The following is a 15482-nucleotide window of genomic DNA, read 5'->3' as shown; positions in this document are numbered from 1 at the left end:
TTTTTCAAATCTGTAACTGTCAAAGCCTCCTCATTATTGATTTTCTGGATCTTAGCTATACAACCAGTTACTACACCGACTGTCAACATACTCTCAACAGGTAAATTATTTAATTCTTAAAATGTCTATAAATTATAACTTAAAAATTGCAACAATCATTTCCTAACAATCATGTCTTTTTCTCTTTTTAGTTTAACAGAATATGTAAGTGTGAGCAGCTCTGTTCAGTTAAGGATACTCATCTTCTCTTCTCCACAAAGTAATGTTAAGTATAACAGAGATATGGAATTTATGATATTTTTAAATTATGACTTTATGCCTATAAGAGAGACACTGTAAACTCTAAAGTCAGTTGTGTATTTCAGATGCTGTCACATATCAGAACCTCATCATCTGCAAAGAGAAACTGCCACTCAGAATACACACATAATGAAGGACGTAAAGTCATCAAAGGGGATTGTGAAAATATTTCCCTGGAACGTGGTCTTCATTACATCTATATCGTGTTTAGTGTCAATTGTTACTAATGTATTCAGCTAACAATGTTGTTAGAGAACTGTCATTTCATTTTTGCTACAATCTGCCATGTCAATTCTATGAGACTGCATGGTAGGTATTTATACTGACTTTTTTGTTGAAAGGTTAAAGGTTGAAATGTTAAGGAACGTGTGTGTGTGTGTGTGTGTGTGTGTGTGTGTGTGTGTGTGTGTGTGTGTGTGTGTTAGAAAGGCTTAACCAGCTTTTTCTATAAACAATGAAACTGTCCTTACCAAATAATAAATAAATTGTAAAAAACATATCTCTTGAAGGCCTATCAGATCCTTATGCTGCCTTCACGTGCTATCGGAAATTTCCTACTTCCCACTTCTGAAGGACTGACTACGAGCTCATTGCATTTAAATTTAGACTTGAGAGGCCGCTCAATGTCCTGTTTTTAACTAGGAAACTAGTATTTATGATAATTCTGATAGCACGTGAAGCAGCATCATTTCAGTATAAATGAGATGACACATAGAATGAGGAACTGTCTTTTGACAAGATTTCAAGTAGTCGAGTGCCAGTAATGATCCACAAAACATGGACAGAAGTTTCAGCAGCGACCGCTAGATGGCTCTGTTATGCCACGTGCGCTCACAGCATGCGCGCCCGCACCTCCCAGAATTCATTGCGGCTGCTAGTGTGGTTAGCCTACACGTAACGTTACCTGTGAGCATACGGCAGTCCACATACGGCTTCTGGGTTTCTTCAATTTTACACCGGTTTTCATTAAGCGACATGCCTCCGAAAAAGCCAGCTCAAGCTACAGCAGGCAATAAGAAAACCCAAGAGAAGAAAAAAGAGAAGATCATTGAGGTGAAATTTGCGGCGTTTAGCATTCATACAGCATGCTGAACTCTGGGCCTTGTGCTCTGATTCACTTTCTAGCGATTTCCAGCAGCTTTTAATGACATTTTAATTCTATAGTGAATGGAATAACGGGATAAACAGTTATATTTATATGTTTAATAGGGTTACACTAGGCTGTCAAACAGTTATTGTCAATTTAACGGTGAGTAAAGAGGAAATGACTGTGAACAGAGTCAGTCTAACGTTACTGCTAGTAAGTTAAGCCACATTCAGGCTGTCTCAACCTAGTGAGCTGTTCATTTATATAGCACTACAAATCAATATGGGTCGTTTGTACGTTTGATTTGAATGTACACAAAATGATTAACAGTTAGGGTGCTCATTAGGTTTTCAGACACCGCCTTAGTGATCTGAAAATTATTATATTACTCAGTCTTAGAAGTTAATCGCTCGTTTATGCTTTGTGTTTATTAACAATTATACATGCTCTTTGTTAAAGAAATGACTTGCTTGAAACAATATGGCTGTTTTGCTTACGTGTTTATCATCTGATTATGTAACTTGTTTGATTTAGTATGGGCTGATTCTAATATAACTATGCAATTGTCACTGAATTTGAATCGTTTCTGACAGGATAAAACCTTTGGACTGAAAAACAAAAAGGGTGCTAAACAACAGAAGTTCATTAAAGCTGTGACACAGCAGGTCAAGTGTGGACAGCAAAATGCCCGGCAGGTAATGATCATAACGCTGATTTTAGTGTGCTTATGTTAAGTCTGCATTTCCAAGCCAGTGTCCTGAACGTCTTTGGTGTATTGTATTTTATTTGTAGGTCGCTGCTGAGTCTGAAAAGAACAAAAAGAAGGAAGACAAGAAAAAGGAGTTGTCTGAGTTGAACGAGCTCTTTAAGCCAGTGGTGGCAGCTCAGAAAGTCAGCAAAGGTAACTGGTCATTTGAATGAGGGACACAACCTTATTTTAAACCTTTCTTTGAATCTTGCAGCTTAATTCTAATCAGGGGTGTGTTTCCCAAAATCATCTCAAGTCATCTGTGGTCGTAATCAACGTAGTTTAGCAATTGCAGACAGCATCATAAATATGTGTGTTTGGAACTACAGTTCTCGATCTGTGACTAGAAACATGGTTTCTTGTTAGTATGACATGTAGACTTAAAATTGATCATGTTCTTGAGCAAAATAATAAGCTGACATGCAGTAAAAGCTATATATTTTATTATGTAAACTCATAGCCTATGCAGTCATGTGAAAAAGAAAGGACACCCTTTAGAATTTTATGGTTTTACTTATAAGAACATTAGAAAAATCATATGGTCGTTAACAAGGCTTTAAGGGGTGGTTGATTATGATTTCACTTTTTTAATTTTAGTTAGTGTAATTTTGCTGTTTGAGCATAAACAAGATCTGCAAAGTTACAATGCTCAACGTTCAAAGCAAAGGGAGATATTTGCTTTTAAATAAATAGTTTTTTAAGGACTACAACAAATGGCAGGTAGGGACTAGACGAGCTTCCTCCCGGGTTAGTGACATCACCAACCCTAAAATTGACAAACTCCGCCCCCGGAACACGATTTATAGATTATCATGACAGAATATGCTAATCAATGACTAGAAGATAACTACACATAAGCTACATACATTCATCAACTAACCATTCAGAAATGTTGTCTACATGTTGTCACTTCTTCTTGAGTCTCTCCATCTTTCTGACTTCAGTTTGAACATAAAAGGCTAAAAGTTTTTGAAATTTTTAGTGCATTTCTGTGTGAGGTAAAAGAACAAGAGCTCTTGAAGCTCCGCCCACTATGTCGGTAGCAGCAGCTCATTTGCAATTAAAGGGACAGACACAAAATGCTCATCCTCAAAAATGACAACTTTAACATGCTATATAAAAATATCTGTAGGGAATTTTGAGCTAAAACTTCACATACACACTCCGGGGACATTAACGACTTATTTTACACCTTGTGAAAAAGGCATTATACCACCCCTTTAAATTTAGATAAATACAACCTCAGATGAACAACAACACATGACGTATTACACCATGTCATTATTTAAGGCGATACTCTACAGGTGAATAGGGTAAAATTTTAAAATAATAGATATCACCATGAAACTTCCTCAGTTGATGACTTACACAGGTATATAAAAAAAAATGTATTACAAGTTTTAGAAATTTGTATGTTTAATTATGCAAATTAGGCATTATCTCATTAAATATGCACGTTTTTGCATATATTTCTGGTAGATAGATCTGAATATATGATAAAGCCAGGTGCAAAATTATTTTTTCATTTTGTTTACACACAAGATGGAAAAAAAAATAAAAAATCAGAGGGATTACAGGATATATGCTTTCATTACCTAGGAAATCAAAATATACTGTCCATAGCCTTAAAAAATCGATTTTTGCCATATTTTTTTTATTTAAATGTCACATAAATCAGGCCAGGAGTGATTTATTAACAAATCCCTCTGAAAATATCTTCAGAATACTGCTAAGTGTATAACTGGAAAGTTTTGTGTACATGGGTGCTACATAGTGCTGGGCGGTTTGACCAAAAATCAACATCACGGTTTTTTTCTAAATTATACCGGTTTCACGGTTTTTACCGTTTTTTTTTTTTTTAAGCATGATGGGTGTTAACCACATTTTCTACTGAGTGAGAGAGGAAATACTGGAGTATATTTACTTATAATGCCCTATTTTATTGTCATAAGTGAATATTATAGAAAAAATCCACACTAATATTAATAATAGGGGTTTGCAAGGCTGTTTACAAAGAGGTGCCAGCAGGACGCGCTTTAGGAGCGGCAGAAACAGTGGTTTCCCCGGTAACGGCTGTACACAAAGCAGCAACGCTCATAAACACTGCTTTATCAGGAAAGATAAAGAAAGATTCAATCGCAATACCAAAGAAACTTTTCTAAAGACCGTTAGTTCACTTCAGATACGTTAATACAGTATAAAAACACGCACGCCGCGAGAAAAAAAGACACTCTCACCCCCACACGTCTCGTGCCCATTCTAGTCAATGCTTGTGTTTCAGATCGAAGCTTCCCAGAAGCGGCTCTCCGCGCCGCTTCGCTAAATATAGACGCCAAGTCTATTTTGACGCACCGCGTGGAGGACGGAATAAAACCTTGTCGCAGCTGTAATGCGCCGCAGACGTGTGTTGTAAATGAGGGGTGAGACTGTGTCGCGCAGCGCCGCGTTCCGATTAAAGAGACATACACCGGTATTGCGGTATATTAAAAATTCATATCGTAACAAAAATAAACACCGGTATTCGGTATGAACCGGTAAACCGCCCAGCACTAGTGCTACATATACTGAGATGTTTGTACTGGAGAATGACAAAAAACTCATTTTGAGAAAACGGCAGTTAAAGATTTAAATAGCTCTAAATGGGATTTCGTCGTTAGCTTTAAATCCCCCTTTGGACATTCACGATTGGTTACTGATAGAAAAGAAATGCCCATATTTGGGTTACACAGCGTTGTGCAGGAGACTCAGAGCTTTACAACGATACCGGTCATGACAGACTTCAGTAAACAGACGGATCTCGGCGTGTCGCGCTGGAATGCTAACTTCTTGGTAAATTCGGGAGAAACTTACTGCCGCAAGTAAACAAAATGTAATAAAATAAACATCTTAATGTATATTTTCAACGTTTTCTTTATAGCAGCTAGAAAGAACACATATTGAAGGAGTAAACTAGCCCAAAATCTCAAAACTGACCACTGCATGAAAAAGCGATGTTTTTGCCTGCCGTGTCTCGCCTTAACAAAAACTGGGCCAAAATGGAAAAGCCATGGGTGACAAACTAAGTACACCCTATGAATCAATTGCTTCTAGAGACACTTTTAGCAGCAATAAGTTGAAAGAATCATTTTCAGCATGACAGTATTAGTCTCTTGCATCATTCTGGAGGAAGTTTGGCTCACTCTTCGTTGCTTCAGTTCATAGATATGTATTTTATACTATGGGGCTGTTGAATGCTTGAATCTAGTTGGTTGACGAGCATTCTAAGGTGTGCAATTATTTTCAGGGAAACGCACGGCTAAAGTATTTCCAGGCAGGTCTTGACCGCATTACCATTCCATATCACTTCGCATAGTTAACTGTAATAACGGAAAATAGGAGACAATTCATAACAAGAAAAAAATAGTACGGACAATTTTGATAATACATAAAACAACCAGCGAAGAACAGCTAGAAATAAAACAGCTAGAAATTAAGAAAACACCAAAATAAATAGGCTGGCTTAACAACTGGCTTAAGGCCAAAAATATGTCTGTGGACAAAGTACAGAGAGACAGGGCAGACACTTTAAACACCCAGCTGTGGGTTCTCTATGCCACTGTCCGAAACGCATCAGGCGCGGAGTATTCAGAGTGTCAAGTTTTCTCTCCCTTCGAGCTGGACTGAACTGCTATATATCCAAATACAACATCATTGGGCAGTCAGAATTCAAATCATCCAACAACGTATTCAGGGCCGTCCTCAAAAAGTTTTGCAAGGCTGGTGAAGACTCATCCTCCCATTTTTACCGCTGAAATAGAGCGCATTCGTAACTCTCCATATCTGTCACCAGACACAGCAGCCGGGCTGGTTCGCAAGGTCTGGTTTGACAGTCACCTGAACCTGGCAAGGAGGGGGTGTGAAGGAAATCGAGAGTTAAGAAAGGATTCATTCGTCATTAAAAAAAGACAAATGATGATGAATATATTTGCTTGTCTTATAATGCAGAAACAAAAAAACACAAAAAGCCCACCAATCCCGACAAAGACTGCTACCGAGGATTCATGTTTGCCAATCCAGGGGACCCCCTTAAATACTTCGCCAAATGCCCACCTGATGCCACATCCTTCTATCTTTATCCACTGAAAGCCCCACAGGAGGAGCTTGACAGGAGAGATTGCTGGTATTCCCATGAACCGGTGGGTGTGAACTATCTTGGAAACATGCTTCTGCGCATCAGCGGGGCAGTCGGGTTATCTCAAAGATACACCAACCATTCATTAAGAAGCACTGCAGTTCAAATGCTGTCAGAGGCAGGGCTGGAGAGCAGGCAGATCATGTCTGTCACAGGGCACAAGTGTGAAACAAGCCTGAGAAGCTACTGGGCACCTTCGGCTAAAAAAAGAAAGAAATGGAGCTTGATCCTCTCAGGAAACAAAAGTACAAATGAAAATCAAGCCAAGGCTCACCAAGAAAAAAACCCTCTGCTAACATGCAGCCCCATGTGCTTGATCTGCCATTGTCAATGTCTAACTTCACAATCAATGGAAACAATAACAAATAAAGTATATTGTTCTATCTATAATCAAAAGAAAATGAGACTGAATATACTTAAATTGATAGTCCTGCTGCACGGCTTTTCGTTATTAGCTTATTGCAGATAATATAACAAATAAATAGCCTATTGATAGGCCTACTTGTTAAAAGGGCTGTTTCATTTATTAGGCTAGCCTACTGTCAATAATAGAAAAAGAGATTTAACAAATTAATTAAAAATAAGGAATTAATAAATAAATTAAATTATATTGACGCGCATGCTTTTCTGTCTCATTATTGCAACCTCTGTCTCTCTCTTTGTCTCTCTAATAACTGCATTAGTCTGCTATCAGTGGCTCGAACCTCCGTTACGAACTCTAAAATGACGTAGCAATGATGTTTGGTATTAGGCTAGATGTGTAAGAAATTAGTCCCATACAAAAGAGTCTTTTAATGACAAAAACTTGACAAGTATCTTGAAATATATCATCTGAACAATGTTTCGAGGTGTGGTAACCATAGTATAAGCGGTATAATTGACTCCGGGCTGTTGAATCTTTGGAAAAATAATGCCGCTTTGCGTCGTGTCTGCATTACCACTTCTGGAGTGCATTATGTTGTCAGTTATTCCTTATGTTGTCAGTTATTCCTTACATGAACTGTGTATATATATATATATATATATATATATATATATATATATATATATATATATATATATATATATATATATATATATAATACACACACGCACACACGACTTTTTCAAGTATCTAGTAAAGTAATGCATTATTACTTTTTTCAAATAAGTAACACAAGTTACTTTGTTTTCCCATTTATTGACTGACACCTCTTCTGTCCCCATGTTAAGAGAAATTAGGAGTAAGGTGCAGAGGCGTTGTGTGCGCTGTGTAAACATGATGGTTACTGTAGTTCTAGATTAAAAGTAAGCATGAATTTATTCATCTCTCTTGCACAAAAACAGATTCAGTATTCCTCAAAATAAATAAAAACTGTGAAATGCAAACGCTGAATACTACGTGATTCTGCAATTAAATTCTAAATAATACAAATATACTTTGTAGATTTAATGTCACTTTAATAAATGTCTTTGCTGCTGACATTTGATGACCCAATTATTACTTCAGTTAAACATCACATTTGTGTTTCATTTTTAGGTTTTTATTTCTCAAGAGTTTTGATCTTTCTTTAGTGGCAGCACAGCTGAAAGGGTTTGATCTGTGGCCAGTACTGTACAGGCATAACTTTATTTTAGCCTGAGGCTTTTTCATTTCACTTTTAATCTAAAAGGGCCTTTACATTTGCAAAAAAATATATATATATATTTTTTTTTTCTTTTTTTTTTTCTTCTTTTTTTTTTTTTTACGAACAAGCAAGCCCAGCCCAGTTGAGAAAGCGGTGTAGTTACACATTATTTTCCATAAAAAGTAACTAAGTAACGCAGCTAGTTACTTTTTTAGGGAGTAACTCTATTGTAAATTAATTTTCCCCAACACAATCTGTGTATGTATGCATGTCCTGCTTTGATCATTGCCCATCTGTATATTTAGTTCTTTTGTTTTATTCTCTGTTCTATCTCTGATCATCTTAATTATTTCTGTTATTCTACTTAATTTCAGGTGTGGATCCCAAGTCCGTGTTATGTGCTTTCTTTAAGCAAGGCCAGTGTACCAAAGGTGATAAGTGTAAATTCTCTCATGACCTCACATTGGAGAGGAAATGTGAGAAAAGAAGCTTGTATGTGGATGGCAGAGATGAAGATCTGGAGAAAGGTGAGTCCAATAGGACTTTCATATTGTCCTTGACAAATGTCTTGAAATACATCATCTGAACAATGTTTCGAGGTGTGATAACCATAGTATAAGCGGAATAATTGACTCCGGGCCGTTGAATTATTAGAAATCATTTGACAAGGACTTTCAACTTTAACAAGTTTTCTTTGGGATTTTGGAATTGACATAAGTGGAACTATTGCTTTTTTTCCAAGGGATCTGTTATTGTTTTGATGCAGGTAATCTCAAAAAGGTTTTGAACGATTGGTTGCCTTCATGTTAATAATTCTTTTGTTAATTCATGAATGCAGACACCATGGATAATTGGGATGAAAAGAAACTTGAAGAGGTTGTGAACAAGAAGCATGGAGAGGCTGAAAAGAAGAAAGCGAAGACACAAATTGTAAGTTCTGGCAGGAAGTGTAGTTGTACACTCAAATCATCTTGATATTACCATTGATGTGATTTGACTGTTTTTTTTTTTTTCAATTGTAATCAAGAAAGGGAAATTAACAAATAATATTCATTTTTTAGGTGTGCAAGTATTTCCTTGATGCTATTGAAAACAACAAATACGGCTGGTTTTGGGTTTGTCCCGGTGGAGCTGACAGCTGTATGTACCGCCACGCTCTTCCTGTTGGCTTCGTTCTGAAGAAAGACAAGAAGAAAGAGGAGAAGGCTGAGGAGGAGATCTCGTTGGAGGATTTGATAGAGACTGAGGTGAGAAGAAAGCGAAGAGATTATTAAGAGCATTGCAGAACATGATTGTGAAGTAACAGTGTCCCTGGATTTGTTAGGGATTTATCAAAAAAAATGTATGTTGTAATGATCTGCTTTTATGATTGTAGCGATGTGCCTTGGGAGCAAACGTCACTCGAATTACTCTCGAAACATTCTTAGCCTGGAAGAAAAGGAAAAGGCAGGAGAAAATGGCTAAAGCAGAGCAGGACATGGAGAAAAAGAAAGCCGACTTCAAAGCTGGCAGAGCGTTTGGAGTGAGTAAAAATCTTGTCACTAATATTCCTCCTTAGTTTGCCTGATCAGTTAAAACACTGACCTCAACATAGTCAACTGAAAAAAGGGACTTATTCTTCAGCGTGCATTAAAAGCTGTTTTGAAATTTTTGAAGGGTGGCAGTAAAGCTCTCAGATCTTGTGTTTGCTGCTGTTTTACTGTGTCCTGGGTCTTCAAGACTCTTTCATGCTGTTCTGAAGCTGTCGTCTGTTGTGTGAAATGACACTCATCTCATGGTTATTCATGTCCTGCAGGTCAGTGGAAGGGAAGTGTTTGAGTTCAGGCCTGAGCTTGTTGACGATGACGATGAGGAGGCGGATGATACAAAATACAATAAAGATGATGATGATGGTTACTCTGAAGTTTCTTACGAGGTGATGCAACACCACCCCTTTAGCTCATAGACTTTAGCTGTATAGACATTTTACATACAAATAATGGACTTTATCAAATCAGTCATATGATGTTAAATTTTATTGTCTGTTGCACATGCATGTAATACTCTGATTTATTTAGATTCACTCTCTCCTTCTTGAGTCTTTTAGCATTATTAACATGAATGTTTGTCCAGGTGGAGGACTCAGACGAAGTTCAGGACCTTGACATTGCTAGATTTATCCCTAAAGAGGTGGATAACGCGGGTATAACGATGGCATCAGCTGACAGGTTTTCTGCCAAAGCTCTTCCTACAAATGATACAGATGGTGAGATGCTTCTGAATATTTTATTTTCTAGTCAAATCACCTTTATTTCTATAGCTGTAGAAAAAAAAAAAAAACAGGAAAATAACGACCAATGATGCAAACTTCATTAAACATGAGACAAATTCTATTGTAAAGCCCTACAGAAGACAATGGTGTCATTCAACTAAAGCTCTACAGAAGACAATAGTGTTATTCAACTCAAGTCAGTTCAATGTTGATTCAATTCAGTTCAGTAGCAGTGTTGATGTTTCAAAATTCATCAATTTATGACCGAAGTCAATTCAGCTGTAAAGCAGCTCTAAAGAAAACAATATTAGTGTCATCATCCAGCTCAATTCACATTTAAACACCTTCATATGACCAGTTTCATTTCTAATGCTTACTTGTGAGGTTAGTGTCTGTATAATTTTATTTCAATAAGCACTGAAGTATAGAATAACAATATATGAAAAAGAGAGACATGGAAAAAACATTGAGTAGAGATACACCAATACTAAATTTCTCCACCAATACTGATAGCCAATTATTCAGAATGATAGCTGCTGCTGATACCAGTGGTTTTGATTCGTTTATTAAGAATTTTATATGCAAGAAAAGACAAGAAAACCTGAACAGTACAGTATATACAGTCAAAACCCCAACATAACCCATTCCTCTACCCATCAGACGTAAAGTATCAATTACATTGTACAAAGACTCGATTAATGCTGTAAGCTAATGAGGGAACGCTCTCATTTGGTACATTAAGATAATATTGGAGGTTAAAATTAACAACAGAGCTATTATATTCAATCACTATTTATTTTCAGATATAATAAGTACTCATAAAAACTTAAATGTTTGAATACAACTTAAGTTTGCACATAAGGTAGTTTTCATAAACGCTTGTTTCAATGGCAAATTGAAATGTAAATAAGCTACCTAGTGTTTTTTTATAGATAACTAAGAAACTGTCAACACTGACTTACTTTCCTAAAGGAAATGCAACGTTAATGATATTGTTCACAAGCTGTTTATTGACGTCTTTATGCGGTTAAAGCACTAATTGAGTGATTACATGATACTTTTCAGTAAGTTGTGTCTTTCAACATACCTTTTGATGTTCATGCATGTTTTTTTCATGCTACAATTTATATTAAATTTGAAGAAAAGATTTGCTACAGCGTTCTCTGGCGTCACATGTTTTTTATTAGAAGTAACAAAGCTCAAAGGTCTTTGCGATTATTGTATGGGAGACGTGCAACAAATAATGTTTGGTGTAGGGAAATGGCGCAACCCTGGCTTGAACTATGGTTGATTCATTGGGTTCAAATAGAGCCTGCTTTAATGTTGCTATTATTTTTTTCAGCTCTTGAGTCCTAAATTCAGCCCTAAATTCACACACACAGTATGAGCTGCAGTGACGACACATTTTTGTGCACCCTTTTGATTAATGGTATAATCAGTCCTGATCATTGGCTGTTTAAAAAAAAAATCGGCCAATAGTAAAAAATAATTGTTTTTATTGGCTGATACCGATTATGGCCTGGTACATTGGTGCATCCCTAATATTTAATACATTTCACCATTCCGTCTTTACCAAGTTGTTTTCAGTGAGTAATCACCTTAAAAGTAAAAAGCAATGAGTTAATTTATTCAATATTAGTGTTTTGTTGTCAACATACATTTTTACAGCTTTTATTTGATCTTTTTATAAAACCACCTAATAAATTTGAAAACCACTGGTCAATAGTGATCTAAATTTTATAGTGCTTTAATCTGCACCACCTTAGGCTATGTTCAGACTGCAGGCAAAAGTGGTCCAAATTTTATTTATTTATTTTTTTAATCATGTGTCTTGTATCTGATGTACATATCTTGTGTGGACAGCACAAACCACATAGAATCTGATCTTTTGGATTCTGATTTTTACCATTTATGTCGGATGTTTTGCAATGCGACCTCAGTCTGAATTGTCATATTCATGTATCTTTTACGTCACTAGATCGACAAAGCACTGACAGTAGTCAGTAGAGGGACAGTGAGGGAAACTCGAATGAACTAGGAAAACTTAGCTCTCTTTCTCATCACCCTAGACTTCTTCCTCCTTATTGCCTGCGTGCGAATTCGCAGGCTTCCGTGGCACATCAGCTTATAAATGAAAGCTTTAAATGCTGATTTCAGTGTCCTCCATGTTTACATCCGTATGACCCCGTGCTGCACGCCGTCTTATTGTTCTTTTGCACATTCGGGTCAATTCAGGACTGTGATCCTTTTACAGTAGAATCTGATATTTGCCACATTTAAATGAAAATTGTGAAAAGCTAAACAAAAAAGTCAGATCTAAAGCTTGAAGTTTGAACGTAGCCTTATGGTGATGATACACAGGGCAACTTTTTGAACAATGTTGCTGGGCAATCTTGCCGAGCGATTGTTGCTTGGGCACTTTCCCATTGAAAATGGGCAATACATTTCTATCTGGATAATTTAGATCGGTCATGGGCCCTGTCTCTCATCTGGTTGCCCGTTGATGGCAACATTGCCCAGCAACATTGCTCAAAAAGTTGCCCTGTGTATCATCACCTTTAGAGCATCTGACCTCTTCATCCTAAACGAGTCTAATAACTCACAATCAGCTCTGGTTATTATCCATAAATGTCATTCTGATTCTTTTCTCCATGTCCACATGGTGATTTCTGATGTCACTGACCTCTGTTTTGTCTCTAAAGACAATAAATTGAGCGAAGCCTCGGGAGGAGCCATGGAGAACGGAGAACACAGCCAGGACCAGTCGCTGGAGGACGGCGAAACCAATGAGGAGGAGGAGGAGGAGGCAGAGGCTGTGCCAGTAGATGAAAACCTCTTCACTGGGGAGGACCTAGACGAACTGGAGGAGGAGCTCAACACACTGGACCTGGATGAATGAAGACTGGGACTGTTGCATTATTCATGAACTACACATGGCTTGAAGTGAATGACAATATTTTCACTAATAACTACCACCAGTATTGCCATGTCAGAAACCGCTCTGCCTGCAATATGCACCCTCATCACTCGAGATGTCCCGGGACGCTACAGGAGAGACTGGAGTAGGTGTTCTTGTTCTCTCTAAGATTTAACTTTTTGGCCAATTTTTTTTTTTTTTTTAATGCAGTCTATCCCAAAAGCACAGTGTAGGTGAGGGTCTAGTTCTACAGTGGGAACATACTCCAAATATTTATGAGGCTATTGATTTGATATTTCTGCCTTCTCTTTTGAAAGATTTGATTTAATGATCATCTTTGTAAGGTCATGCGTATGAAATGATCCAGCATAAATCCTCTTTAAGACGTTCAAGCACTATTGGAATCTGGTTTCCTCTTCTGCTGATTAAATGTTGCTTTAATGAAGACAAAGGATTAGTTGATCGATATCATTACAGTTTTTAACATGTAACCAACTGCATGCCTGTATCAGGATCAGAATGTAAATGCTGAATAAGTGTGCTGACATTCAAGTGTTCAATAATCAGTTGATCAGATGTTGAATGTGAAATCGCAGATGCAAATGTGGCATTTGGCCTTACAGAAGGAGATGTGGACAACGACATCATTACTAGTCAAATTTGATGTTTAAATTGTTTTCAGGAAGTGGGAAAGTAACAGAGATGAGCTTGTGAGATGAACTAGTAATGTGTCTGTCCTTTTGTATTCAATTGTTTTAAACTGCCCTCCCACCAACACAACACAAGAAATTGTAAATAAAAGGATATCAGATACAGAGTTTGAGTAAAGATGCCTTATTGTAGCTCTTAATTAAAGGGATCGTTCATCCCCAAATGAAAATTGTCATTAATCACTCACCCTTGTGTCTTTCCAAACCCGGAAGACTTTCGTTCATCTTCGGAACATGAATGAAGATCTTTTTGATGAAATCTGAGACCTTTCTGTCTCTCCATTGACAGCTACGCAACGGACACTTTGACTCATCAAAAAGTAAATAAAGAGATTGTAAAACTAATCCATATGAATTGAGCAGTTTAGTCTGATTTTCTAAAGAGACACAATTGCTTTGATATGTCAGATTGAATTTAGGTTTTTATTCACATATAAAAATTCATCAAAAATCATAATCAAATATGGTAAACAGAAGCTCAAGAATGTTCGCTTTACATGTAAGAACCAATGAGGTTCATTCTCTTACGCTGCACGTTTGAGCTTCAGCAAGAACCAATGAGGTTCGTTCTCGTGCGTCAAGCACAATTAGTTGAGCTTTGTTCGCTGATCGGTGTGATCTATGTGAATAAAAGCTTAAATTAAATCTGTTTATCATATAAAGCGATCGAGTCTCTTCTGAAAAATTTGGATTAAACCGCTCAATTAATATGGATTAGTTTTACAATCTTTTTGAAAGCAACTTTTTGATGAGTCAAAGTGTCAGTTTCAATAGAGGGACAGAAAGCTCTCAGATTTCATCAAAAGTCTTCATTTGTGTTTTGAAGATGAACGAAAGACTTACTGGTTTGGAATGACATGAGGGTGAATTATTAAATTTCACTTTTGGGCAAACTGAGTGGGTTTAAGGCAAAGTGACAGATTCAGTTGCAGATTCTCTGGTCTAGATATGGACGGTATTGTGCTATACCGGATAATGATTAGTACATTACGTAAAATATGACATTTTATTTTTTAATTTATTTTATTAATTATTTTGCAGAACAAAGTTTTGCAGAAAAGTACATACAGTACTGTGCAAAAGTCTTAGGCATGTTAATACCAGGTCTGTACCTGATCAGGACACGTCCATCAGGATGCTCCATCTCCTCCAGTGAAGGGCGGTTGAGTGCCTCCCACAGTCGCTGCTTGATCTTCAGTCCTAGTTTAAGACTGTAGGGACGCCGCCGACCACTGCGTGTCTTCATCATGTGCTCCACCACAGAGCGGTAGATGTCCTGGTAGGCCTCTACGCTGTAGCCGTGGATGGAGATAGGCTCATCCTGCTGACGCACGTCCACTGAAGAGACTGAGACTGCTGGATGGATGTCAGGAAGGACAGCAGCGTTCTTCAAGTAGCGTTCTTCCAAACCTGTGGGTCTTTGAGCTTTGGCAGAGATACAGCTGTAAGTGTGACCTAACCTGACCAACATTACAGCCGCCAGCTGTGGAAGCTCACAGGCGTCCGGACTGGAAGAGACGTCCTCCACCAATCCCCTTAGGTGTGAGGGAAGAGCCCTGGTTCTTCTTGACCGATGCTTCTCCATGATAATGAATCTAGAGGAACTACAAAGACTGGAAAAATCACTAAGACTTACCAAATAGTAGAGTTGTGAAGAGCTTGCAGCAAGTGCGTTCAGGCTTCAAGGCTTC

General features: G+C 37.5%; 1 protein-coding gene across 1 annotated transcript; it reads left to right on the top strand.

Annotated features, from left to right (window-relative positions):
* The first annotated feature begins 1065 nt into the window (after positions 1 to 1065).
* zc3h15 (zinc finger CCCH-type containing 15) lies at positions 1066 to 13952 on the top strand. The gene is made up of 10 exons (XM_081368577.1): positions 1066 to 1353; positions 1981 to 2082; positions 2180 to 2288; positions 8288 to 8440; positions 8752 to 8843; positions 8975 to 9160; positions 9289 to 9435; positions 9709 to 9828; positions 10026 to 10158; positions 12867 to 13952. Exons 1-10 carry the CDS (start codon positions 1108 to 1110, stop codon positions 13061 to 13063), a joined length of 1485 nt encoding a protein of 494 aa, XP_081224703.1. The 5' UTR covers positions 1066 to 1107; the 3' UTR covers positions 13064 to 13952.
* The last annotated feature ends 1530 nt before the right edge of the window (positions 13953 to 15482 follow it).

Source organism: Scardinius erythrophthalmus (genome assembly GCF_964197995.2).
Source record: "Scardinius erythrophthalmus genome assembly, chromosome: 6".
Lineage (NCBI taxonomy): Eukaryota > Metazoa > Chordata > Actinopteri > Cypriniformes > Leuciscidae > Scardinius > Scardinius erythrophthalmus.
The sequence above is the reverse complement of the archived record's forward strand: the minus strand, read 5'-3'. Positions and strand labels throughout refer to the sequence as shown.

What these genes read in the sequence shown, in the direction of transcription:
- zc3h15 (XM_081368577.1), top strand. Translation starts at nt 1,108, where the DNA reads ATGGCTCTGTTATGCCACGTGCGCTCACAGCATGCGCGCCCGCACCTC. An exon ending in AAAAAGAGAAGATCATTGAG is followed by an intron (nt 1,354 to 1,980) that starts GTGAAATTTGCG and finishes CGTTTCTGACAG; the next exon opens with GATAAAACCTTTGGACTGAA. An exon ending in AAGCTGGCAGAGCGTTTGGA is followed by an intron (nt 9,436 to 9,708) that starts GTGAGTAAAAAT and finishes CATGTCCTGCAG; the next exon opens with GTCAGTGGAAGGGAAGTGTT.